General features: G+C 46.4%; 1 protein-coding gene across 1 annotated transcript; it reads left to right on the forward strand.

Moving 5' to 3' along the window:
• The first annotated feature begins 2,103 nt into the window (after positions 1 to 2,103).
• On the forward strand, positions 2,104 to 27,689 carry LOC115313983. Its single transcript, XM_029972989.2, has 5 exons — positions 2,104 to 2,220; positions 19,126 to 19,301; positions 26,020 to 26,114; positions 26,196 to 26,267; positions 27,553 to 27,689. Exons 1-5 carry the CDS (start codon positions 2,104 to 2,106, stop codon positions 27,687 to 27,689), a joined length of 597 nt encoding a protein of 198 aa, XP_029828849.2.
• Positions 27,690 to 27,984: the final 295 nt, after the last annotated feature.

Genomic DNA, 27,984 nt, shown 5'->3' on the forward strand with positions numbered 1-27,984 from the left:
GGCTAGTAGTTCACGATTTTGCTTCGTCAGGTTTTCATTGATGAAGTATTTGTTTCCACTGTATCGTAACCCTGCCCTCCTGCTCAACCATGCGTCCCTTGTTGTTTGCGAAGCAAAGCGGACAATAATGCCAGGGATTTTATCTGGCTTTGAGGGCAGTCGGTGAATGGCTGTTACTTCGGCTTCAGCTAACTCAGGCAGTTCTAGGCTAGGAGTTATTTCGTTTATTTTGCTCATTAGATCCTCGTCTTTTGTCTTTGTGATACCGTGAAATTCAAGGTTGAGCTTTCATTTTCTCCATTCGAGGTCATGAAGTTCATTCCTGAGCCGCTTCACCTCCTCACCATTGTCTTTTCCCTCGAGTTCCGCCACTTTACGTTTTAGTTGTTTAATTTCTTCCCTCTATCTTTTGACACTTTCTAATATTTCATCATATTTTGCCGACATCATGCTAATGAATGCTTCGATGCCTCCAACAGTTTCTTTGAGATCTAAGAGTTTGTCTAATTTGTTGTTCATAGAAGCTAACATGGTCGATACGTCAACATCCGATTTTGGTTATTGGTCGCGCCACTCTTAAGTTTTGAGGTTCGACAAGTGGGGCATTTCCACGTGTTACGATAGGTTTCCCCTTTGTTTTTAGTGTTACTTCAGAGATTCCCGCACACCTACCGCAATGATTCATGGAACCGCATTCACTACACGTAATTGACTGCTCATCATCGAGGATTTCCTCTTGGCATTTCAAACACAACGTATCGGTCATCTTTGATAGCGGACTTCTTAGTTTCAGCGAACCCGGCACAATTATGATCCCACCACTCCATCCATTCTCGAATCTCTCATCTCCACCAGATAATATGAATCCAGTCAGGCTATCTTGCTTTCACTATTATCTTCAGAAACCTAAAGTCACTGGATCCTGAAAGATAGCGCCATTTCTTTCCTTGCCTGCTAACCGGAAACAAACATATACTAAAACGCAGACAGCCAAACCTCGCAGGGTGATTGGCTATTCGATCTCAGTTGCCATGGCAGTCGCTGTCAACAATTATTATAATGTTTGAAGATTTGAAAATGTTGTTCCGAACCAGTCGCATCAAGGTCGCTTTGAGCATCATGGTACTGAAAGCATTCCTCGTCAGCATAAGCGTATTAGGCACTGTGCATGCCGTCCACTTAATAATCACGCTTTTCTTCACAAATTTCTTATAAAGGTATTGTTGTTTCTGCGCATTTCAAGCCAGATAAATTATTTTCAATGCTTCCAATCGCAGATCGGCTCATGAAGTGGCGGTGATCATACCGGGAGCTTGACGCTACTTTACTATAATCCAGTAACCTTACACAAACATGCTCTACTACTAGTCCCGACATTATCTTTTATCGAGCTCGAAGGGACGGCGACGCGCGGCATGCGCAATTGGCCTAACTGCACCACCCTTGTCTGTTTTTCCGGGTATTTTTGTTTTGCTAGATTAAAGTATTCTTTACCGCTGAGTACATAAAGGATTTTATTCGTTCAAATTCTTAATGATCAAAACCAAAGCCAGCAAAGAAAGCAAGATAATTTACGCAAAAAGTTCTTTCAATCCGGCTTTTTAGAAAACATCTATCCTAAGACTCCGTAGGGAAATAATGAAATTAAAACAAAATTCCAGACCAAGTAATATTTTTTTTTAAATTTTTATATGTCTATGATTTGCCCTGATTTTTTTGTATATCCCAGAGATTTTCTTTCTTTTCAGGCGGAATATTTGTGAAACGTGGTAAAACGGTGGAACGAATATACAGTTCGACGGTGTTTTGTTTTGCTTTTACAGCATTTAATCTTTACTGGAGCATGTCGCTAACTAGGCATGATCTTCGACCAGATTTTTCATAGAATAATTATCTTTTCAGTAACCGAATGATTGTGTTATTTCGATGTTTTATGTATGTACCGTTATTTGCTTGATATTGACTCTAGTGTAAGAGCCAGGGTGGACTTGAATGCCGTTCTGAGCAGTAGCATAAAATAAATTCTTATTATTTCTAATATTACATATTTATATTGTTTCAAAAAATTCTCCTTACACACCGCTTTTGTCACAGGCTGACCGGATGGCATGGACAATGCAAGCCGCCTTCTTTTGTCTCCTGTTAAGACTATACTTGGTCGAAGCTGATTTTAGTAACGCTGTTGATTATATACACAGGAGTTCTCAAGCCATTAGGCTGGTAAGCAACATTCCTCTGAGTTTTGGTCAGGGCTCTTTTGTACCAATTACAACACGAATATGTGCTTTTCAATACTTGCATATTTCCAAATTAGCATTTTTTGCAGGGTATAGTTTTTTATTGACAACTTGAATCGTGTTTGATATAAATTTTGAGTTTTTATTGTCGCTTCACATATTATAAAACGTATATTACATACGTGCTTCTGGGAAAGAGATTTACAGCTTTTTAAACAAAGGTTTGATGTGCTCGACCAGAGCAAAGAACAAGCCATACAGAAGAAGTCATCACAGCACAACATTCCTAAAGCTTAACAATAATAAATATTATATAATTCAGTTATTATTTGATTATATACACGCGTGTGTCGAGCACTTTCAAAGAAGAATGGACCTGGTACGATATTTGCGAATTTCGAGCTGATGAACGTGGTGAATCAGAACTAACGTGAATGTCTAAAACCAGCCATATGCGCAAAATTGTGCCACTGATATATTCTTGCTAGAGGAGATTACCGAATACCTATTGGAATATTCAATTAATGCGCAGTTCTCATTGACTGGATTTACTACATCAGATTTCCGTTTCATGAGGGCCATGTCTGAAGATGTATATTTAGGTGTAAATAGTAAAATCCGCGACACTGTTTAAGAAAACAACCTCGGCGCGTTTTCGCATTTTACTATGAACGGGTAATGGCGCGTGTCATAATTTACTATACAGCTAGCTACCTAACTGGGCATTTTCTACCACTCTGGTAGTTTTCATCAAAGACCGTCAATGCTTTGAGCGTGCGCTCGTTCTGAGCGCACGCTCAGAACGAGCTGACATTAATAGGCTGCTAAGACCGGCAGGCTTCAGGGTGCGGAATGCACGCTACAAAAGAACTGTGGAAGCTCGCCATCAGCACGCGCTCAGCCGTCACGCACACAGTTATGGCCGCCAGTGAATACTTCCTATTGGGCAGGAGATCAAACTATGGGAGGCGCTTTATCGAGCTTGCTGTCCCCACAGCCCGGTGTTTACTAACAAAGCATAACAAAGAAATTGAACCTCGCCTAGCACGGCCTCGGCACGAGCGCTTCGCCCTGACCAGTGCTTTAGTCGCACGAGGAGTGGCCTTAAAATCCTCATCTTCGATGTTTTGGATAAAAAGCAAAAAAGATATTACGGTTTGTTGTCCCCACAGCTGAAGCGTACCGCTAGAGGCGTGGCTGTTCGATCTCCTCCCCAATAGGCTCCCTACGGGAGCCAGAGGGATCAAGCGCCGTGAAGGAAAGTAGACGTTGCACGCGCCCCGGCTTACGTTCCCCTGTTTTTGAGCGCTCTGCGCGCCTCCGACGCGCGGCGCCGCTATTCGACGAATTCAGTCACGTGACGAGCGGGATCACCATGCCGTGCAGGAAAGACGGCGCTACGGAGATGAACGCGCAACTCTGGCTCCCGTAGGGGGCCTATACAGGAACTCTAGCATGACCCAGGGCACTTCGCCACATCGCGGGAGAAATCACAACACGATTTAACATGGGGGCATACTGATCGAATGCTGTGGATCACCGGGTTGCCCGCACATTTCTCCCCTTTAAAAAAAAAAAAAAGAGACTTTATAGGGCGTCTTGGAGTGGCCTTCCTTCTTCGTCACCAAGGATCGAGCCTTCGCAGATGAGCTAGCACGGGTCCGACCAGGCCTTGCAGAATATTGGTACCGACCTCAGCACTTACTTAGAGAGTGGATGCGGCCGGTGCGGGTCATTCGAGGCGGCTGCCTGTCCGTTTTTATCTGGATGAAAATCGTAACGGCGGGGGTCGTGTATCACTACTGCGTGATGCACGTTAAGACCCCAAGCTAGCGGTTGCACTGCACTGGCCAAGTTTCTGATCTTTAGCTGGGAGACGAGTTACCCGTTGAGGCACATAAAGTTCAGGCTGTATAAACATACGCACACCTCAATTTTTAACGCGATAGCGTTAAGGTGCACAGGGCGCACCTGCCTCTGTGGCGTGCCAGAGAAACCGGTGCGACACGAATGGCCCGATAGCGTTAAGAAGCTCGCGTCGCGCCAGCCTCGATGCCGTGCCGAAAAAGCTGGCGTGACGCAAGAATCCTGATTGGTCTAAAGGGTCATGACTTCACTGCCACATGACCTAGGCTCGTCTCTCTGGAGGAGTGTACAGTGTACATCCGTCATGGAAAAGCGGAAAGTGTCCACCCGTCGCCGAGTCCGCCCAGTGGCGCTGCGATTCTGCGATCATCGTTTGTGTTTGGAAAATGCGCACCCCGCGACGGCGGGGCCACCTGGGCCGCCTGGGCCCAGTACGGGGCGTTTTTTTTTTTTACTCGTACGGTTCTACGAGTACGGATACCGAATCTACGTCTGCTCCTGCTCGGCGACGGGGTCGGTCACGTAAGGCTGAAGCAGACAAGTGGAAGACGAAGGCTACACTCTTAGAAAAAAGGGTCAGCATAGTCCTCCTTAAATGGAGGAACGGCTGCTCTTCTGGACACCGGTGCGCACATCAGCCTGATCAAGACGAAACTTGCCGCCCAGCTAGGCAAAAAAGTAGCAGTTCCTAGCCGAAAAGAACAAGTATATGGCGTAAGCAGAACATGCAAAACCTTAGGGGAGATCCAAGCCGACCTTGAAGTAGGCAGCACAATTTTCAAGGCTGTGAGAATGCAGGTTGTTCCAGACAACATTTTCACGGGCCCTGACATCATCGTGGGAACAGACGTCATTGACACATCAAACATTGTGCTACTTCAGAAAGAGGGAACGATTATGATGCTAGATGAACGAGACTCAATTTCTCAAAGAAATCAAGGTTGTCCATGATAATATGCGAGTTGCATTGTCCACCATAGGGTCAAGCTTCAGAAAAACACTGTACAATGGGTTACACTTCTTTCAGATTATGACAAACAAAACAGTCATAATGCCTTATAGCTGGGAGGACGAGATGGACTACCTGTGCGAGTTAAAAGAGGGGGATATAAGTCTTCCTATCGTGAACGTCCCCAACTCTGACATCATCCTCAAGAAGGGCCAGACAGTTAAGTGTAGAGACCTGGTCGAACTTCAGCATACTGATGAGCCAATTCTTTCAGGACGTGTAGTCCACCACGTTTTACTGTGGAAAGGAGGGCCTGTCTACAATCAACATGGAAAAGAACAAGGTTGACCGTCTGTGACCAAGGGACACAACAAAGAAATCTGTGAGATGTTGAACAAAAAGTGTGAATGCTTTGCAATGAGCACCAAAAAACTGGGATGCATGACAGTTGCGGCCATGACTATACAGGAGAAACCAGGGAGTTCAGCCGTGGGTCGACCGATCCTTACCGCGCATCATGGACAGAGCGGCAACTTACTTTGGCAAATCACCGACGAGCTTAAGACCAATGTACTCGTAAGGGACAGCAAGTCAGAGTACAGCAGTTCAGTGATCCTAGTTAAAAAAGAAGCAGAAGAAAAAAATCATAGTCAAAAAGAAAACAAGAAGAAAAGCAAGAAAACAGCTAAAGCGTTTCCAAGACGTGACGAACCCTAACTGATTGAGGACAGCCAGCAACTCAAATTTGGCCGATTGTTATCGTGTGGCGTATAGTGTGCGCTAACAATCATCATCATGGTGTTTTGCAAGAGCATCTGAAGCCAGCACGAGACCGAACAAACATGTCTGTCTCGTGATGTTGGACGGGTCCCATGATATACTATGTATTCTCCTTTCTTTAATTGTTTTATATGTTACTGAACATATTTTCTCAACTTTTACAGTATCGACAGTCGCATTCCTGCTGATTTGATTCAACTGATCCTTGCGCTTGACATGCTCGATCACACAGTCCTGATCAGAAAAGCCGCTTGGGTTGGTGTCGGAGGCTCACTACTACTTTGGTTGACTCGCTTTATGGTGGGTTATACCCAACGCGTGATACCATCGGTCAATGTGCCAAAGCTATCCAGCTCTTTCTGGAGTTTCACAAGGCTCCGTACTTAGCTCAACTTTTTCCTTGTTCTATGTTAACAACAAGCCGCAAAACAGTAACACCCTACTTGAACAGTATGCAGACGACAGGTCCATTGTCCCCCGCATCACTTCTCCCGACTGGTCCATCTGCCTTCAAGGCTACATCACTTGCTTTTCAGAGAGGGCGCATGCAAACTGCCTGGCCATGAGTGAGGGTAAGAGCATAGTGATGCGCTTCCACAACACCAAGACTACCAGTATTCCCCTATACACTATCTCAGGATCCCCCTTATGGAAGGTACAAAGCGCATCAATTCTTGGGGCAACGCTTGTAATGTTTGTACCTCAGCACTGGACTTACCTCTCCACATTTCAAACATAGTGGCTAAAGCTCTGTGCACTTTGGGCTTTCTGACACGGTTGTCGAAATTCTGTGGCTTTTCAAGACTTGCTTTACACTGCAATTGTTCTACCAAAGTTGGAGCACTGCGCGTATGTGTGGCACCCATACCGAATCCACTTGACTTACCAGCTGGAGGATGTGCAACACCATGCCATTTAGACACTGTTCACTTGTCCCGACCGCTGACATGATACGCTTCTATCATTCGAGACGTGGTTGCAGCATTATAAAACTGGCAGACGGAAAAGCACCACTACACTGCGACTTCTGTTTCCGTCCAATTGCTGCACCTTGGACCGGTCGCTTAAAGGCTTCTACATCTCAGTGGTTCGACGCAGTAGAAGGAACAGGACAGCCCGTGTTTTTATGTTCCAGAACAGTACAGGCATCAAAACGCGGTGTTGCCGGCTGCAGTTCAGGACTTTCTCGGGGTCCCACTCGGCGTTCAAATGCCCTTTCCTGAAGTTCGTGAAGAATTGCGAATTTTGTGTCGAGACGTTTCTCGGCACTTAGCTTCGTCACCTAGTTATATTTTGTGTTGTTTGTTTTCCTTAACAACCTTCTTCACAACCTTAGGCGATTGGCTGACAGTCACACTGCGTATGGGTTTTTGCCGTTCTGTCAAGCCTCACACGTCGCCCCGGACCATATATCGTGCAAATAAAAATTACTATTACTATACATAGGTCACTACAAAGGTTTGGAACTGTGGCAAACGGACAAGGCAGAAACAAAAATTAAGTGTGGTGCAATTGAAGCCTCCTTTGTTCCTACCTTAAAATATTGAACAAGTGCCCCTTCAAAATTTGAAGATAATCGCGAAAAAATAGGGGATGGGCACACTGAGGTCATCAACTTTACATATTTATGTACTGAATATATTTCTTCAGATGTTTCAAATTTTGGGGGTGAGCCCATAGTGCGGAATGGACAGAAGCACGGTATTCTAAGGTAGATAAAAAACCTTCATTGTCTGCAACAGTGCCGCCTTGTGTCAGCTACGGACTTAGGCATGTTACGATTCGTCTTTTCACTTAACTTCGGTGGTGGACATCAAGAGACGAGATTTTCGAGCGGTGGCGCGTTACAATTTTAAAAGTGGTTTAAATGATTACAAATCACCGGAACGGTTGCGATGTGCTCCTGAAGGCGCTGCACCATCACGTGCAACAGTTTCGTGTTGGTTCGGTGAATTAAGGTGTGGCCGCACCTCTCTCAAAGGTCACAAGTGCACTGGCAGACTTTCAACAGCTGTGACCGAAGAAAACGCTGCTGCTGTGAAGAGGCTCGTTAAGGAGAATCCTCGGCTGACTGATTGTGATATCGAAAGGTCGCTGAAGATTAATTCCCCCAAGCGTCTCGGCAATTCTTCACGAGGACCTTTGTCTGACAAGTTTCATTTCTTGCGTGCCACAGAATTCGACGGTAGCTCAAAACCAGGCAACGGTGAAATGGTGCCAAGGAATGCCATACCGATTCTAAACTGGCAACCCTAAGAGAAAATATCTGACTGTAAGGAGTGAAAAAACGTGGACTATCCAGTGTGCTCTCGAAATCAAGCACCAGTCATCTGTTTGGGTATTGTCTGGAGAAACTCCACTGCTGAGGCCCAAAATGCCAAGAGGTATTGAAAAGAAAATGGTGGCAATCTTCTTTACAACCAATGGGCAAGTGGCCACAGTGGCACTGGAAAAACACAGACTGCACAATGATGCACCACAATTTGCCTGCCAGCAGTTTACGAGGAGAGAGACAATAAAAATCAGCTCGAGGTGTTGAAGAAGAAAAATCAGAATAGGAAAACAGAGATTAATCTGGTTTGTTTTTTCCAGTTCGCTACTCTGCCTAGGAGGGGGGGGGGGGGGGGGGGGGGGGGGGGAGGACAGGACATGGGGATTAAAAGAGAGAAATAAAAAAAAAGAAAAAGAGAACAGTTTGGTCCTTCAACATAAAGGGTGGAAACACAGGCCAGCTGGTGTACAGCTCCCATCACAATCCCCAGATCAGGAACAATAAAAAGACGGACTATAACACACGTCTCAACCAATTTATGCCGACAAGAAGCAAGCTGGAAGATGCTGTCAACACAATACACAGAATGCCCGATCAAAGTTATGGTTTCTATCAGTTTCACAACATGACTATCCACCGATAAATTAACTGCACAGTAACCGCACATATGGTGTCCTAAAATGCTGAAACATGAAATAGAATAGTGCAAGCAAAGAGCATACGTCAACTTCCAGCAAAATAGAAGGTGAGCTCGGCGACTGTTGGCCCCTTCGCGCGCAAACATTTTCACAGTAGAGAGCACTGCCATAGCGATACTGGTGACGCACGGAGCCAAACCACCAAGACGACAGATGATCATCGGTTGGCAATGGGAGACACGGTGCCATCGGCGACGGTTTGCGTCTTGGGTCATGACCACTTTCGCAACCGGCAGTACTGCCATAGCGATGTTGGTTATGCGTGGAAAAACAGAACACAAGGCGATCAGCGGTTGACACACTCGGGAAAAATGTGGTATGGTAGACCCACAGACTATAATAACAGGCAGAGTCGCTGCAACGGTGGATTTTGCGGTCACCATATTCACGGGCTCACCGTCGTGACACTTAAATAAGCTCAAGCAGACTCGGACAACCCTTGCGAATACACCGTAACCGGTGTACGCAGCACCATTTCAGAACTTGGCGGTTTATGACGGCTTCGTTTACTTATTTGACGAAATGAAGGGCAGAAACCAGCATACTGCTCTGCGTTCTTGGCAGAATATACTATAGACGCCCTGTGGTTGACATACAAATTGGTTCACAATTTCAGGTAACTTATCGTGCTGCGTGGGCATGCGTGGGTGCACAAATACTGCTTATCAAACTGCACATTAGGCGTGTCTGAAAGAAAATAATAAAGAAGTCACAAAGCCTAGAGCAGCTCACGAAGATAAGGTGGAATAACTTTCCTCCGGTCAGCCTCAAAAAGAAGCAAGACATCTTGTTCCTTCCTGCTTCTCGGATCTGCTCGGGGGCACGTTAGTGAAATGGAGGAAAACACGCTGTTGCTATCTTTCTCCTCCATTTTGTCTTAGAGTGTGCTGCCACAACCTGTGACACGAAGAGCTCAATGCTGTACGCAGAAGACGCAGCTGGAGCGAGGACCTCGGCGTCTCTAGACGACATGTTGGCAGTGGCGAGGCACTTGCCAGGAACATACTGCACCATGAACCGGTAGCGCAGCAGCTGGATGCGGAACCACTGGACGTGACGAGGCATGAGGTCGAGGTCGGTGGAGCCCAGCAACCGGACCAGCGGCTGGTGGTCGGTTTCGACAAAAGAGCTCAGATTGTGCAGCTTTATGAACCTCTGGATGGCCCATAGGACTCCCAGCGCTTCCTTCTCGAATTTGCTGTACCGCTGTTCGGCAGTAGACAGTGAGCGCGACACAAAGGCAACCAACCGCTTGTCGCTCACCAGATGTTGCTCCCACAGAAGGACGGTACCCTGGCTGTACGAGCTGGTGCCTCCAGAAACGGTTGCTGAATATCCTGGGCTCTTTTAAGCCACGCTAGGGCTGGATGCCTCCATCTTTAGTGAGTCGAAGGCTGAAGCTTAGCCAGTCCCCCCCCCAGGTCCAGACCGTGCCGTTGTTTAGGACGAGCGTGACTAGCACAGTGGCGGTGGACAGGCACAGCAAGAAATATCCAATGTGGTTCAGCATTTCCAGGAGGCGCTGCGTGCTCTGCACGTCCGTCGGAAATCGCATACCCGTGATGGCGGGGTGCCTTGTCGGGGTTTGGTGCAATGCCGTTGGTGCTCAACACCACACTGAGGAACTTGAGGGAGAAACCCCGAGGCGGCACTTGGAGGCATTCAGTATAACTCCTGCTTGCTGCAGTCTCTCGATGGCAACTTGTAGTCCGCTGTCGGGTTTAGACCGGTCTCTGCCAAACACCAGGATGTTGTCTACCATGTTGACGCATCCTTTAATTCCCTTGAGAATCAGTGACATCGGGCTCAGGAACACCTCTGGGGCTGACTTAATTGCGAAGGGCAGGCAGCGATAATAGCATCGCCCGAAGTGTGTAATGAACGTCATGTACACCTGGCAGCTTTCGAAGAGGCGCACCTGGCGAAACCCAGAGATTGCGCCCAGTTTCGAAAAAATGGTAGCGCTTCCCGGCAACCCGAACGCCTGGTCGACAGTCGGCATTATATGCTGCTCTCCGACAATGACCTGGTTCAGCTTGATTAAGCAGACGCACAGTCGATAGCCTCTCGCTGCTTTGGGAGCCCCGACAAGGCCGGCGCACCATGCCGTAGAGGGAGTCTCGACCACTAAGAAACGCCATTGTTTAAAGACAAGGACACGTCTCCTTTCTGCAATATTTCAATGCTGTTCAGCCTTCTTTTTCTGAAAGTACCCAAAGTGCGGCTAGCAGGACATTGCATTCAAACGACAGCAATATATTGGCCACAATATGATCGAAGTCACGGTCTAGATCAGCGTCAGAACATGACTATTTGCAGGTTGATCAATTATACCATAGTCGCACAAAAGGTTCCCTAAAACACTGAAATCTTAGATAGATTAGCAACCAGAGAGCATATGTCGCCTTGCAGTGAAACACAGGGAGATTTGAGTGACCAGTCGCGTCTTCGTTCACAACCAATTCCAGGATAGGCAGCACTGTTTTAGCGATACTGATGATGCACAGAGACACAAACCAAGATGATCCTCAGATGATCGTCGGTTGACACTCGGACACATGGCAACATGGGGGACCAATCGCATAGTCGTTCATGACCACTTTCACAGCAGACAGCAGTGCCTGAGCATATTGGTTATGCGCAGGAAACAAAAACAGGGCGATCGATGGTTGCCGCACTCGGCAAGAATGTAGTACATTAGGCGCACAGACAAATAATCGGCATGAGAGTCACAGCTACGCGGATTCCGCAGTCTCATTTGTCACCGGCAGACAGCAGCTCTCGAGTCTTGAATGTACTCGTATCATCGGGCTTACAACTGCTTGAAACCACTCGCACGCTACTAATGACTGACAACTCTGAACAAGAACTACCTTGGATCTGTCATGACGGACATGACATTGCGAGATGTGCCAGATGTGCTAAAGACGGAAACGAGTGCGATAACACCTAATATCGGAGCCTGACCGCAACCAAAATGTGGAACACGTCGCACGAGGTGCGGCCTGCACAGTTTTTAATAAATATAATTTTGGCCTGCCTAATTTTTTAGTTGTGCACCCTTGGTCTAGCACTTCCCAGTAAATAATAGGGTTGGTAGGAGTCGTACCCTCACTCCTAACGCACATTTCCACGAGTTCCCAGGGAGCTGCCAGGTGACGCAGTGTGTATAAAAAACCACATATTCCGCCGTTCGCATTTAATCATTCTCCCGATAGTACCTTGTACTTGTATATGCAAAGGGAACAAAATAATTAAGGGCATAAAATGCGGTGCAAGAAACGACAATAAGGGGTTCCTCTTAAATCCTTTGAAGCTTACAAAACAAACTGGTTTTTGACGAGTTGGCATCTGCAAATTAGCCTATGATGGAGTGGGTTATATTACAAGTTGCCTATTGACAAATTGGCCTTTTACCAACTGGCTTTCAGCGAGTTGGCCGGATACCATGACATACAGGCATGAGCGCCCGGAGAAATATTCCCGGAGGGAGGAGAAGGGCCGGAGTAGAAATGAAAACCCTCTCGTTTTCTTGCGTCTTTTCCAGAAGCAGAAAGCTGCAACTTCCACACACTACTCCTTACACCAACACCTCCGGGCGCCTTTGTACACTTTGTACACTTGCGCCTGCGTTCGCAACAGCAGTTCTGCTATCTGCAGCTCCAGAAACACAAAATTAATGTGATTGTCGGTTGACACGATAAGGGGTAACAAGAACGAACGGGAGCCTATGCACACAGAGAACGTCGGCGACGGTTCGCGTCTTCGGGCACAACAACAGCATGGCCATTTGCAGCTCCGGAAACACAAAATTAAGGTGATGGTTATTTGGCAAACGGTAAGCGCTGACAACACCAAACGTTGCACAGAAGACGCACAGATAAACCACACATCAGAGTCGCTGCACAGCGGTCGCGAGAACAAGGGACCTCAAAGGGCCACAACTCGCTTGCAGTCCTCGTAGCGTCACAGCGTTGTAGTCTTTGCACCGTTGGTTGCAGTGGTCGCAGCCAGGGTCAGGGCCCGGCAGTCGAGGCGGCCGAGGCAGCCGAGTTACGATGTGTGGCCGAAGTGGCCGAAGCCCGCCGCCATCGCAGCTGATCGCAGCCGCCCAGTGTACGTAGCAGCAGTGTCGGCATCGTTTCGAAGCTTAGCGGTTTATGACGGATGTCTAAACTTCGTTCTTTATGAATGTCGAAAACGCCACAGCAAAAGAAACGATTAAAGGACCGACCTGGTCGTCTTGGCCCCTGCGTACACGGCTTAGATCCAACCTGGGTGCCCAAATCTTGTTTATCAAACAGCGGGCTGATGAAGCTTCTAGCAATGATATTTGTATAGCCCTTGACGTCGGTGGATAATAAGGACTTTAATTTCCCTTTAATCGGTGTAAATTTGTTTATGTGTGTTTTGGTAAAAAAAAAATTCAAAAAAAAACTTTACAAAAAAAACGGTCCTCTAGGATCGACCCTTTGACCACTTGGTCAGTAGTGCGATGTTTCACCCCTGCGCCAACTGAACAAGGAGCACCTCGACCCCCTCCTTTCATCTGAACTTCCGTTCCTCCCTTCTCTGGACAACTTGCCCGCAACCAGGAGGAACAGTCGCTGTTGCTACCTTTCTCCTACTTTTTTTCTTAGAGTGCATAGTCACGTAGTACCATTCGATACTTTCGCTTCACACATTCCGTACCTTGAAACAGGTGGGCGAATTCCTTCGTCACATGGTCGGCGCCGTTGGTGGTAATAGAGTGAACCTTTCGTGACACGAGTTCCAGAGGTTCGCTTGATTGTACAGGGTGATTCAAGAAGAGGACAGGCTCTTTAAATCAACCGAAAAATTCGGTTTCTTAACCTATCGCGCTACGACTTTGTGCAGCGTTGCCCACAGATGGTGCATTTTTTTTTCTTTTTTTGTAAAATTTGCAAAGAGCGAACTTACCTGAGGGAAAAGTAAAGAAAGAAAGAGGCTTAGCTCCTATGGAAACGCAGCAACGTGGCACCGGTCTTCAAACAACACGGCGCCGTTTCGCACGGGAGATAAGAGATGGCGCAACGAACGCCGCCAACGAACGAGCATACGGCGCCGAGAGCCGGCGTCTTTAGCAGACGATCTTTTCGACACAAAAGCGGCGCGCGTTCCGCAGGCGGTGACAGTCGCGGAAACAAAAACAGGCGCGGTAACAACAAGAACTGCAGTTCCTTGCTTGCTAACGACGCCGGCTCTGGGCGTCGTATGCTCGTTCTTTGGCGGCAGTTGGCGTGGCGACCGCTTGCGCCATCTCTTGTCTGCCGTGCGAAACGGCGCCGTGTTGTTTGAAGACCGGTGGCTTCGCTGCGTTTCCATGGGAGCTAAGCCTTTTTCTTTCTTTACTTTTTTTCTCAGGTAAGTTCGCTCTTTGCAAATTTTACAAAATAAAAAAAAAATGCACCATCTGTGGGCAACGCCGCACAAAGTCGTAGCGCGTTAGATTAAGAAACCAAATTTGAGGTCGATTTAAAGAGTCTGGCCTCTGCTTGAATCACACTGTAGAACGAGGATATCCTGGCTTCGTTTGACGGCGAAAATGTTGATTCGGACTTGACGCTGGTTGATTGTGACTTCTAGTTGTGTGACACCGATGCGTTGGGTTACCTTCCCGCTCTACGACTGCAAAAAGAAGCTGCTCAGCCTGAGAAGCGGATTGGTCCGCAGTCGTTTGTGAGCCTATGAGAGCAAGAGATAGGCTTGCGACCCCGTATCCACCTTCAGCAAGATGACGTGCAGCGCTATTTATAAAGTGATTATCCAAACTAGTAGTAAAACCTTGGCCAATCATTGGACAATGGCTGGAACTGTGTTTTGTCCAGTTGCCTGACATTGGCCAGCCATTGGCTATCTCTTGGCCTATTTCTGGCCATTGACCAATGGCCACTGGCCATCAGCCACCGGCCAAGCATTGGTTGATGAAAGGCCGCTCTTTGGCCATTGGCCAAAAGACCCTCGCCAGCCAATGGCGAATGCTTGGCCAAAGTACGTGCGGCTTATGCTGTCCCGCTCTTCCCCAGTGTTTCAAGCACCCACATCCAGGACATCGAAATACTCGTCGTCATGCTGCATCGCGCTGACACGCTGGTTGATTTGTTGTTTTTGACATTTGACAGCAAATCGCAAAGGGATTTTGCCCATGACAGGCATGGCAAGCTTTCCCAAGTGCAGGAGAATTTCTTGGTTCGGCGCCGCCTGTTGCACTTGAAGCTTTGCTAGGCTGTGCTTGGTCCCTACGACAGGCGCAGGCGACTTCTTTTAGTAGCGTCCCCTTCTTCTTCGCCTGTGTACCGTGTCTCATTTTCTTTGGATCCGGCATCCGCGGCATTGCAGTGTTGCTCTGTTTTCTGGAGCGCCAGGTCCATCCCTCAGCATATTTTTTCACGGTACTTACTTCTGTTGTTTTTTCTTTTCGAACACAATTGGTCGCGTATCATTGAATTGGAGAGTTGTTCAACGGTGCAGTATCTTTCCTGCTTTTGAAGGTTCCGTATGAAATGCTCCAGAGGTTCAGCTTCTTGCTGCGTTCTTCTTTGAAAGATGCAACGTTCATATACTTCGTTCTGTTGCTGAACGCAGTGCTCTTTGAACTTTGTTACTAGCGTCTGGTAGCCCTCGTTATCTTCACCCTCTGCGAAAACGCGAACCTTCCCAGGGCCCGAGTATCTCACAAACGAGAGTGATTTGATCCGTTAGATGGAGGTTCCGCGCCGAAGCGAATGTACAAACAGTCTCAGGACCAAGATTGATGTGAATAGGACACCCGTGCCTCTGGACAGAGGCGGGCTCGCCGGTGTTTTTACAACCGTGATAATGAAAACAAAGTACTTGCTTTAATGGGAATCCTGCCGTTACCCCAAACGGCAGACGCACCGAGTACCTCGTGGTCTAGAGCGTACTCCGCTGGCCTCACACGAACTCGTGGTGCTAGCCGTGCCCTTTTTATGGTGTCCTGAAAGTGGCTGCGACGCCTGGACTTTGAGGATCGCGTTTTTGACGTTGTCGGTAGTTAGCAGACGTCCACCACTGCCGGTTCCCGTTGTTTTCTTGTATCCAGGCTTAGGGCGGTTCGCTGAAGTCCCGATGGAGGAGTCGCGGTTGTCCGCGCCGGAAACAGCGAAGCCACGTTTTCTTTCAATCACCCTTTCTGGTCCAGCGGGAAGGAGGATCTGATTTTCTGCCCTAGGGTTTCACGTCTGGCCCCCGTGTTTGCTGCGGGTTGTAATATCGCTCTTCGCTAAGTAATTCTGCATCTGCGCGATTGTGCAGGAATGCGTTTTTGAGATTTCTATGCGCGAGAATTACGGGGGCGCCGTCATCGACCGATTCGTAAGACTCGTTCTGACTTTCGTACTTACTCTTCTCTATGTCCAGACCAAGCGGATGTTCGTTCAAGTGCTGTGCTTGATGGTAGAGAACGCCGATATCGGAGTTCAGCAAAAATGTCCGCTTGAATCGTCGTTGCAGCACGTGCCCTCATCCAGATCGATAAAACTATGCCCCCTGAGACGTGAGCGGAAACTTGGGTGACTCTAAGGGATATCCTGTGCTACTTTTGTTACCTTTGAGGCCGTTACATTATTTAGGTTATACAGCCCCTGAAATACCCTTACAAACGCTATGAGCGACTGCTGCGGGTGTTGTGTGAGCGCACTGAGCTCGTCCTGCATTTTTAATTTAGTGATCCACTGGTAGGAACTCCGCTCTGAATCGCGAAACAAAAGCCGCCATAATTGGAAAATTTGTTTGTCTCTTTCTCCAGAGCGCTGCACTATCGGTCAGCGCTTAAGGCAAAATACAAGTGCGCACTGTTTCTTCGTCTATTCCCGACGCAACTTGGTAGTCTCGGAGTTCCCAGAAGAACGTGACCACTGAGTCCCGTCACCGTACCCTGAAAAAAGAGGGACGCTAAGCGAGCGCTGTCGATGGTCTTTGGGGGGCAATGGAAAGGGGGAGGGGGAAGGGGGAGGAGCGGTTTGCAGCAAACGCGGGGCTGTAGAGCTTTATCTAAGTAATAATATAATAATGTTTATTTTCTCCGTCAAGTACAAGTACATGACGGAAGGAGACTGAGGAAAAAAAGCTGCATTTGTGCAACTTGACGAGTCCTGAACCCCCTCCCCAAACGGCAACACTACCGTTGTAACGCCAAGAACATGGTCACGCTCATTCTTAGCTCTGATAGATCTCCCTTTGAGGAAACGTTTGGCGGGACTAAGATAGCCGACATATTGCCTGGTTCGTTGTTGCTGACGGAAAGCGTCTCCGCTAGTGCGCCGAGTGGCAAAGAAACGTCGTCACTCGCGCTTTCGTCGGCGTCTTGTGTAGACGATATCATGTAGTATGGGGGGGGGGGGGGGGGGGGGGGAAGGGGGGGAGCTCCAAAGGCCAAATTATGTTGGGGTGACGAGGCTTCGTTTGCGCAGGTCGCTCCGAGGCGTGCGAGCTCTCGGTGAGAGCCGCCGGATTCGTGACCAGCTGCCTTTCCTTCCTAGGAGTGACGATGAACACACCAAAACGAAGGTCGTGCGGAAGCGGAGAAACGGAAGCAGTTCAGTTCACTAAGGAGATTTTGAAGAAGCGCCCCCGCGAATGCAGTCAAATATAAAATTTTAAAAAAGCCTGTGTGAAAAGCAAGAACGACCCCAGTTTGCAGTCATCCTACCAGAAGAGCAGCAAATCACGTTGGGTGGCAGTGGAGGATTTCCCATGTTGCTAACCGCCTCGGTGAACGACAGAATGCACCGGTTTAACAACACATAGTCATTTATTGACGATAATTGCCCGCGCTGCGACCCAGAAAAGCCCCTTGCATAATTCTGCGCCGGTCTTTTATTGGCGGCGGAGCGCCTCTTGCGTGGCACATTGCGCTTCGCCACCTCGCTGTATAAGTCACGAGTCAATTTAAAATGCCGGCAACCTGGATGAACGCTGTGGAACATCGGGCGGCACACAAGCTTTAATTTATTTTATAGATTTTGGTGAAATAAACTAGAGTATAGATACTGACACTGGTGAATCCAAATGAATACTGTAAGTTATTGACGAACTCCCATGTAAATCAAACCAGAAAAAAAAACTCAGGAAAATAATAAAATGAGTGTCATTTTTGTAGGTTCAGTTGCATCAACAAAGGCTTTTCAATCAACAAACCCTTTATACATAGTTTTAAAAGAATAACAATAATTCAACCAAAACCCCATTAACTGTATCATCTCGTTCATTCACCGTTCTCCCTTTTTTCCTTCGGTGTTTACTGTCCGCAATTTTTGTAGCAAATTTGACGATCTGCATATGGCTTCTATCGCGAAGAGTAGCGAAAATAGAATTTTGTTGCGAAGAGCAGTGCCCGAAATCGTATCTGCGCAGTTTTTTAAATGCAAACATTCGTTGTTGTTTTTTTTTGTTGTTGTTGTTGTTGTTGTTGTTTTCTTTTTTATGAATAAAACCCCAAAACAAGGAAAAATGACACAACCGACAACGCGGCAAGGAGACACAATTTAAAACAAGTACTAAAAATACTTGTGTTCGTAAGGGTGCGCATCCTTGCTTACCACTTACTGTTGAACGCAAGCATCTAAAGTTGACAAGGTCAGAGGACACGAAGAAACGAAACAACCTCCTATGATCCTCCAAGCCATAGAATGATTTCTTGAAACCGCAACGTTCTAAATATACTCCAGTCTCGGGTGATATAGGTGTTCGATCTTCACCAGCCTATTGCACCCTTGTTTTAAAGAATAAAATGTTTTTAAACGCTTGCCCATCCTCCCCCCTCCCAATCCCCCATTTTTTTCCGTCCGTTCGTCCGTATATTTTCCTCTGATTTCAGTGGGGAAAGTAGCGTCACATGACGTCACATGTCCTACACACCTTCGAGAAACTGACGGAACTTCAACGATAGTCAACTCAACTCCCCCAATAAATTTAGCGTGAAAATTCACGTCTTGCGCCCTAAACACCAATCAAGATTCCCTGCTAAATTTAGAGGTGGAAGTGACGTCACGCAACCTGATGCCAGGTGACATTTTGAACCATTGAATTTCCTCGCTAAATTTCGCGGGACTCTATACGTCACGTGACACACAATTTTACCAAACCCCTCATCAATTCCCAATAAATTGTTTCATTCGTTGTAAGGCTTTGAATGCTAAGGTAGTAGCCAATCACTTTTTCATATTTATTTACCGATTTACACCTCATAAAAACAATTGCTTCAATCAACTCAATTTTTTTTAAGTACTTAGTGCGCACAATGTGTATAATTGAACTCTAACTCTTGCGTATGTTCATCAGATATTCTTAGATCCCATGAAGTTTTACGTGGTCGGAGGTACATTCCAGGAAGACCCTTTATTGAAGAAGGAGTCTGGAATACTTTTCAAGTGTGGAGAAGTAGAAACGAGAAAACATTCCGAAGAAAAATTTTCCCTGGTTCGGCGGCTCTATACCGAGCGACTTCGGGGCAAGTGGTATGTACAATAAGGATTATGTAACTAAGAAATGGAAAAGGCGTTTACGATTCCCTGCAATGCCGAATTAGAGCGCAGCTTTTGAGGAGCAGGAGGGGAGGGTACGGAGAGGAGGGTAACCCCTCTTCCTCCTCCTCTCCTTCTCCTCCTCCTCCCCCTCTCCTTCCTCCCTCATGGCGTCACTCGTGACCCTAGTGACCCTCGTGACGTCACTCGTGAAGGCCTCGTGAAAATCCTAGTAAAGCTTGTGACCTTCGTGGCGTCACTCGGGACCTTTGTAATGTCCCTCGTGACCATAGTGACCCTTTCACGTACGCCACTCGTGACCCCCGTGACGTCACACGTGACGTCACCAGTGACGTCATTATGGGACATGTGCCATAATGCGACGGGCAGTTACGCCGACGGCGATGGCGGCGCCGACGCCGACGCCGCTCAAGCCGGAAACGGCCGCCTAAGACCTGCGCTCTAAAACAATATAGTTTTGAAGCTTGTAGAATTTTTTTTTGCTGCTACCCGCCTCGGAGAATGACTCAACGCACTGGTATAAAAACCCGCAGTCATTTATTACTGCGTTACCAGAAGTACCTTCTTGACAGCGAAAAGCTGACGCCGTCCGCCTGCAGACGAAATAGTGGAAAGGGGGAACCTACCATGTTCGGAGGAGGAGAGTAATGAAGGACCAAGGCGAGAGCGAAACCACGTCACGTTTCGGAATGCGCGCGTGGCGTGGCGAGGGAGGATGCGGCGTCACGGGGCGGATTCCCGCGCGGGAAACCGGTGAACAGAGAAACAAGCGTCAGTCAGCGGATACCGTTTCGGCTTCCGTCCGAGCGCAGCCGAAGGCTGAGGGACGGTTCGCAACTTCGAGAAGAGCATTTCTACGCACCACAAAGTAGTCCGCGAAAGTAATTTTCTTCAAATAACTGTTTTGTGCGTTACCACTGCACAACATTCCAGATGTGTACTTCTGACAATTATTTGCAACGAAAGGAATTAAATATCTGAAGTGTATCTTTTTATTAATATATTTATAATGCATGTGGTTTGGTGAAAACGCGTACATCCGCTGGCAACACGGCTGCAGCGCTCTGTTTTTCTGTGTGATTTCGTTCCCGGTATTGGCCGAATCACGTACTTGGCTGCTTTCCTCACCGAGTCGTTTCAAAACGTCCTTTCGCAAAGGCACATTTGGGCGTCAGGCGCGAGAGGTCGCGATGAATGCCTACTTTCAAACCCGGCAGGAGGCTCCGGCCGCGTCGTACCGCGAATGCGTTTTAAACAAGAAAAGCGTCTGGGCCACTACAATTCACTGATACGCGGCGAAATCGGAACACCCCTTTACCTGCCGATCACATTGAACGCCGAGAAGCAGGTGCAAAGCACTGCGCCTCGAGCTCTGGTATATGCAGACAATACGAGGAAACATCAACGGCCGGGTCATCGGGCACCTTGCAATGTGTACTCACATCTCGAAACTATGCCGAAATGACGAACGGATGGAAAGCTCGGACTCAGACGCCAGCGGCTGGCCTATGTACTGACATCCCCTGTGACTGAATTTCAGAACGTGAAAGGGCACTTTTTAAACCTGTAGCAGACGATACCGTTAAAACGCCTGTAGCAGACGAAATACTCGGCGAGCGCGGGCGGCGTGGACGACCAGCGGCGCAGCGGAGTGATGCAAAAGTGCAAGCGAGATCACGTGACCTATTGCCGGCGTGTGATTGGCTCAGGCCGCACGTAGCTTTGGCTGCGCTCGGACGAAGCTGAAACGAAGTATAATAGCCGATTCACACGACGGACCAAATCGCGATTTTCGCCCTCGGACCGTGTACCACGTGACTATGACGTCACCAATTCCTGCGATCCGCGCCTCGTCCGCGGACGCGCGTACTGATAAGATCAAGCGCCTTTTCACTCGCAGATTTTTGGCAGGAGATTGACTTAAAATTCGTTTATTTGCTCATTTCTACGCACCACAAAGTAGTCCGCGAAAGTAATTTTCTTAAAATAACTGTTTTGTGCGTTACCACTGCACAACATTCCAGATGTGTACTTCTGACAATTATTTGCAACGAAAGGAATTAAATATCTGAAGTGTATCTTTTTATTAATATATTTATAATGCATGTGGTTTGGTGAAAACGCGTACATCCGCTGGCAACACGGCTGCAGCGCTCTGTTTTTCTGTGTGAAAACAGAAAGAATAAACATAGGGACGGACAGAACAACACCTCTTTCGGATGTTGCTGAAATCGGCTCGGGCATTTTCAATGCCCGAGCTGATTTCAGCAACATCCTAAGAGGTGTTCTGTCCGTCCCTGTGTTTATCCTTTCTGTTTTTATTTAACTTCACCAACGCGCTCACGTCGAACTAAGCCAGTGGGATTGTCCCAAGACCGAACACCTCGGCGCTGTCGCTGGGCGCCGGCCATGTTGCCGTGGATTTCGCTTACTATTAGTGAGCCGCTAACGATGATAGCGCGTTCTTATTGGCTCTTGACTGGGGTTGACTGCGAGTCAACGCAACTGTGCGTACAAGTTTGGCGCAAGCGCTCTTCGCAACGCAACGCGTCCGCTTGCCGCTACGGAACGCACCGCGCTCAAACGCAGATGTGCGTATGGACCTTACGCGTTCATGGTGGCCGAAGGGCACAGAAGAGCTGAATGAAGCTCCTAGCTCGGCTAGCCAAAATTCGGTCCAAAAAGCAGCAATCATACGCGGATCTGCATGTCACAGGGGCTGGGGTGAAGCTGGCTGGGCGAGCCGGCTTCACCGGAAAAATTTAAAGAAGTATGCATTGTGGATGCTTAGGGAATGGGATCACCTTTGGTAAACGCCAAAGCCTTTACGAAACGCTAACACCGAGGGTCATGCTAACGCATTCCTTGTCGACTGTTATCACCGCGCCGCCCCCATAGCAGCCCCTTTAGTGAATTAATTAACAAACGCTTGGCAGTTCTGTAAGTGAGGTAAAATAGGAACGTTAGCAGCGTTGGCATAGTGCCCGGACTTTCAATATTTCAATGCGGCTCGTAGACTGGAGCCTGCAGCACTGCATAAGCACTTCCATTTGGGCTCGTGATAAATAATACACTTACATTGATATCCCACCGGCGGCAATTGTGGCTGCCTTGTTTCCGAGCGTGTACATTATGCAGCGTTCATGCCAAACATTGTTTTATTTACCGCCAAGAACAAGAAATAATAATACCAACTGACCTCCAGCAGGGGGCTATAACGTCACGTGCAAGCCGTCTGTAGACCTATTTCAAAAGGACGCCGCCCTCTTGAAATATCGTCACTTGCAGTATGGGCGGAAACATTGTTTGGCCGTCGCCTCCCATGTACAACACATTAGGGAGTATTGTCACACATTTTTGTATCCCCTTTATTTTTTTTATTTTTTTTTCTATTTGCAGTTTGAAATGTTTCAATATTTTTTCGTCGCCCATACCGGATATGCCTACCATGTAACTAGGGACGAAAGTAAGCGAAGAAGGTCTATATCTCAAGAGCATTCGGGTAGTGGCACTAGACCAGTCGCTGCATTTCGTAGGGGGGGTGCTTTCGGGGAGTAATGTTCATGACGTCAGTACTCGGGGGGATCAGCGGGACTCCGTTCCCGACTCTGGCGTTCAGGCAAACAACGGGGAGTTGAGAAGGATGTCGGAGTTATCAGACGCCTTTAGCGGTCGCACTCTCGACAACAGGGCTCGGTGCGAGCTGATGAGAGTAGAAAAAACCAGGCGTACATAAACCGGCGATACGCGTTTTTGGTATAACCGCTGTGAGATGCAGAAGACAACGAACTGCTTTCTGCTAAAAAAAGGTCTTGAATGCGTGGATGCAACGCTGAAATTGTGGAATTCAGAAGCATTTGCACAAGGAGCGGTTTGTGTACGGCACTGATGAATATTCAAGACCTCTTCGGGTGCCTAGGACGGTATGGGCAACAGCTCATGCTTCAACAAGTTGGGCGATCCCAATGCCACCGCAGGTATCCCACAGAGAAAAATCTGCACAGTTGGCAGACACGCGATCAAAATACAGCCAATTGCGAAGAAATCTCCGCCCGCTGGGGACTGTTTTTGCAGCCTGAGCGGAGGTTCACCCATCTTCCTGAAATGTTCATGTCAGCGCGACTCCGCACAAAAGCGTGGCCTTGCTACATGTGACGCGCATACCGGGGAGAAATTCCTCCCTTCGCTCAGTGAATGGAGAGATTTCTACCCCTGTTAGTACCCCTTCATACGGGGAAACGATCTGACCTGACCCGACCAGCATAAAAGGACAATCACTTCAACAAAATCACGACGGAATCAAATCACCCAATAACAGATTACCCTCACCGTTGAATGAACATCGATACCGATGAGCCGACTATTTCAGTCATATGTAATGAAGAATATGCTCTTTGTTTAACACTTCCGTCATTTTTTTGTCTTTTTTTTTTTTTAAAGAGAAAACATGTCGGACATTCACAATCAGCGCTTCTGTGGCTGTAGCAGTGCCACGGGGAAACTGAGTCGTGAAAAATTATAGTGGGCACAAATAGACTACTTGCGAAATCCCCCAAGCTCCCCAGCCCGCACATGACAAATCATGGGAACGGTGTTATTTCAATTTTTTTGTGATTGGTAATTTCGGCCAACTCGACACTCACACACCTTTGAGTGTGATTCTGAGTCATCCTGAGTGAGCAACGTGTAGAGACCAAAGACCTGTCACTACACTTTTAAAGTGTTTACTCAATCTCAGCGTTTTCGATATTTTGCATGCAATTCACAATTCAACCTGGTTGAGTTGCAGAACTCTCTTTCAATATTATCATCCTTGTAAAGCTTCAAACACGCTAAAAATAACTTGGACTTTAAACATGGACTCATACCTAAATCCTGGTTTTGGTTGTGAGTCCTCGGCTTTTTGAGCACTTCCTGTTAAAACAACCATCACGGGAATGAAAACATTGTATGAGATATCTGCAGCTCATTCAGGTTGAAGGGAGGGTTGTATGCACAGTATCAGATACGCTGACATTGACGGGAAATTTAGAACTGATATCACAGGTCTTTGGACTCTACACTACGTTTGTTGAGGATGACTCATAATTACACTCAAAAGATCTTAGGCGTCGAATTGACCGAAATCGCCGATCACTAAGGAACACGGAAGGAACGTCGTTTCTATGATTCCTCGAGTGCGGACAGGGGCGCTTAGGCGATTTAGCAAGTGGTCTACTACTGCCTGGAGAAAGGGGAAGAAAAAAAAACAAGTTTCAAAGTAATTTCTTTTTAAGTAATTGTAATGTAAGTTAAATTACGTCTACTCTGTGGTCATTTGTGATGCCAATTAACTTCATTTCCGTAATTTTATGGAAGTATTAAGGTATGTATTATTTTTACTTCTGCAAAGTGATCTTAAAATTTCTGAGTTTGGAGAACAGAAAGAGACGCCCTACCGATGCAATTCAGTTTGGGACTATCCAAGGCAAGGGTTCCGCCTTCTAACATTATTATTATTACAGTAGGAAGAGAGGTAATAATGCAGAATAAGCTCCGGTTCTTTACTCCGGTTCACTTTAACTCCGACCCCAGCCGACGCTACGTTTTTATGGAGCCAATCAAACAGCGTTAAAAGTGCCTCGTCATTAGAGCTCGTCGTCAATGGGGGTTTGACATCGTTGGCTAAGTCAATCACGCACAGAAAAAAAGTAGTTTTACACTGCAATGACTGTGTGTGATTTGTTGAGTTGGTGACAGCAAGCTTACACACATGACAAGCGCCGCGCCGATGAACTTTTTACGCTCTTTGATTTGCTCTCTTGTATTGTAGGCAACTGCTCTGGTCATCTTGAATAAGTACAAAACAGTTACTAATTTCCTAATAAAATCTAAGTGTACATAATAAAAAAATCCACGCTAGCACATTCTTTTTGTCCCTGGGAATTCTTGGGCAAGTTGATATATAAATAGATTAAGTGTATAACTGGTTAATAATGAGTACATATTCAGGCGTGTACTTATCATTCGTCTCGCACAATATTAATGTTTGAAGGTTGGTCATTTTCACAGCCTGCTGAGTATTTTAATAAATGAGTGAGCGGAAGCTCTTCTAGAAATTGTGTTTTAAATGGGGTTCCAGAAAGAGTAGCTTAAAACAGAAAATGTTTTATTCAAATAACATTACTGGAAAGAAAATTTTAATGAAGTCATCGTCCGTTGTGACCTTTAGTAAATAGCGTAACATTATTTCCTTCCTGACAGTAATATAAGGGCATACAATTTGAAGCACGTGGCAATAACTATTCGTAAATCATCTAATTAACTTTTTAACCTATAATATCATTAGCTTGCCATACACTCCCAAAAACCACAGGGGTTATGTCAGCGAAAATGTATCTAAAAAATTATTTTATATCTTTTTTAATAAATTAAAAAACCCTTTTTGTATCTATTCAAGACGATCACTGTGGGACCATGGTCTTAAAATAAACCGGAGTGTACGTAGACTTGTATAGGTTTAAAAGTTTGCTGGGTGAACTTCGGAAATCCCTTCCTCTCAATTATGAGTTTTTGTTTTCCCCATAAATTCGTTAACTTCTTCTCGTAAATTCGAGCAATCGAACAAATTCTGTAATTATATCCCGTGATCGTAACGTGCTGAAGGAAAAACGCTTATTCGATTATGACTTTCGCTTAACAACCGTTACAGGTTAACTTCGACGTATGACATGATACCAAAAACATCGGCAGGATATGAGGCTCCCAACTATATGGAAGCCAACATACACCAGGGATCAGGAACTAGTAGGTGTTTTTTTCGTTTATTTATTTCGTATTTTTGTAAGTTCTCTTCATTTACCAAACCTCTCCACTATTTTTCCCCAGAGAAAGCTGGACTAATATATCTCTTGTTGACGGACCGCTACTCATGCGCTCTCTTTTACCATGAGAGCACAGGTAAGCAGCCGTTTTCAAACTTTGGTACCTAAGGTGTGGTTGATGCGGAAGCACATCACAGTATAAAGTACAAAGTTTAAAAAAAGGACATGAAACGTGCTCTGCTCATTCAAAAACATCGCTCTCGCCTAAGCGCAAACACGAGCCAATCGCTGTCCCCGATAATCAAGAATTCCAGACACATCAAATATTCAACTTCCCATAGGTGAGAACTCCTCATGTAACATCTTTTTCACGTAAGATCTGCAGTAAAAGCAGGCTCTCTCAGAAGCAAATTTTGCCTTTGATAACACTTCGACGCGCGCCTAACCAAAGCGCTAAGAAAAGCATCAGCTGCGTGCTCGGGATGGAGCATCTCCAGCCCGCAGGAAGGATGCACGAGGAGCGTAGGGGACAATGGGCAGGCGCATCAATGTGTTAAATCGTATTTTGAGTCCCGTCATTCGCTGGGATTCTTCTACTATCCGTTATGATTCGTTACCGCCTATTCTGTCGGAAAATATAATCACTCATACATTTTTTTTTTTTAATGTCTACTTTCAGTGGTGTATTGCCATAAATCTCTCAAACGAATTTTACACGCTCTAACGTTATACGTTTGCCACAAAAGTAGGGATAGATAATGAGTTGAACTTGCAGAACTATCCGAATAATAACCTTGATCAATCAAAAGTTGCAAATTAACACTAACATTTGCTTAGTGCGCATTTGAGCCTTTTTCAGTTGTAATCATTGGAATATTCTTAAGGGGCATTCAATATCTAATCTAAAATGCACCTGCCTATATCTGAATTATCAGAATTAAGGGGGAAATGAGGTTCCGCAAGTAGCCGGACCTTTTTTATCTGTACTTCTTGAGGTGAAAATGAGTATATTGAAAAAGAATCGCTAATTTAGAGCTAATTGAAAAGAGTATTTTTTTTCACCCTGGCTTTGGTCCTTGAATTATTGGTGAGGGCCACCGCGTGCATGCTTCCTATTCATTGCCTTGATTGATTCTAGAGGGCCGTAGCATTCGCTCTTGGCAAAGTTATGTTAAAGCGAAGTATAAGAAGTTAACTTACAAGTAAACCCTGTCCCCATTTTTTTTCTTTCCTCATTCATTTTAGTTCGTGGGCAGCCTTGGCTGTCCTTTTTGTTTTCTTCCTTTTTTTCCTATTGTCTTTACCATCATAAAGCAAATTGGACAATTATACTGAATTACAAATGTACGTTCTTTTTTTTTTTTTGGGGGGGGGGGGGGGGTGGGGGAGACTTTTAATTGCAGCAACTCTTTCAATTGCAGGCGACTGCGAGCTTTGGGAAAAGAAGCGTCCGGAAAAGGATGGACTGCCCTCTTCTTTCTGCTCAAGATATATAAGCGCATGTAACAACAAAACTGTAGTTTGGTACCACAAAGACTCTTTGTGCCACACCAATTAATCCTTTCCTGGCAAACTCAGTGTCATGAATAAACTGTTGAGACTAAAGCACTTTGTTTGAGGAGTTCAAGTTAAAAGAAGAGTTTCTTACAATGATGTTTCTTTAAGATTCACAGGTAAGCTAGAAAAAAAGTCGTGAAAGCTACACTTACGCACTTTGTGCAGGTGTGTTTTACGGCAGGGGGACACAGTATAGGGGTCTAATTGTAATGATCAGTGGGCTAATTAACTATAATTTTTAACGAACGTGCTAATTAGTGAGAATATTCATATGGTTTCGATTAGAAACTTGCTAA

The sequence above is a fragment of the Ixodes scapularis genome, unplaced genomic scaffold (assembly GCF_016920785.2).
Source record: "Ixodes scapularis isolate PalLabHiFi unplaced genomic scaffold, ASM1692078v2 ptg000020l_1___fragment_2___debris__unscaffolded, whole genome shotgun sequence".
In the NCBI taxonomy this organism is placed as follows: domain Eukaryota; kingdom Metazoa; phylum Arthropoda; class Arachnida; order Ixodida; family Ixodidae; genus Ixodes; species Ixodes scapularis.

Bases quoted from the DNA above. Each gene is read 5' to 3' on its own strand.
- LOC115313983 (XM_029972989.2), top strand. From the start codon at position 2,104: ATGGCATGGACAATGCAAGCCGCCTTCTTTTGTCTCCTGTTAAGACTA. The intron at 19,302-26,019 runs GTATGTACAATA...CAACCGTTACAG, and splicing joins GAGCGACTTCGGGGCAAGTG to GTTAACTTCGACGTATGACA. The intron at 26,268-27,552 runs GTAAGCAGCCGT...TTTCAATTGCAG, and splicing joins CTTTTACCATGAGAGCACAG to GCGACTGCGAGCTTTGGGAA.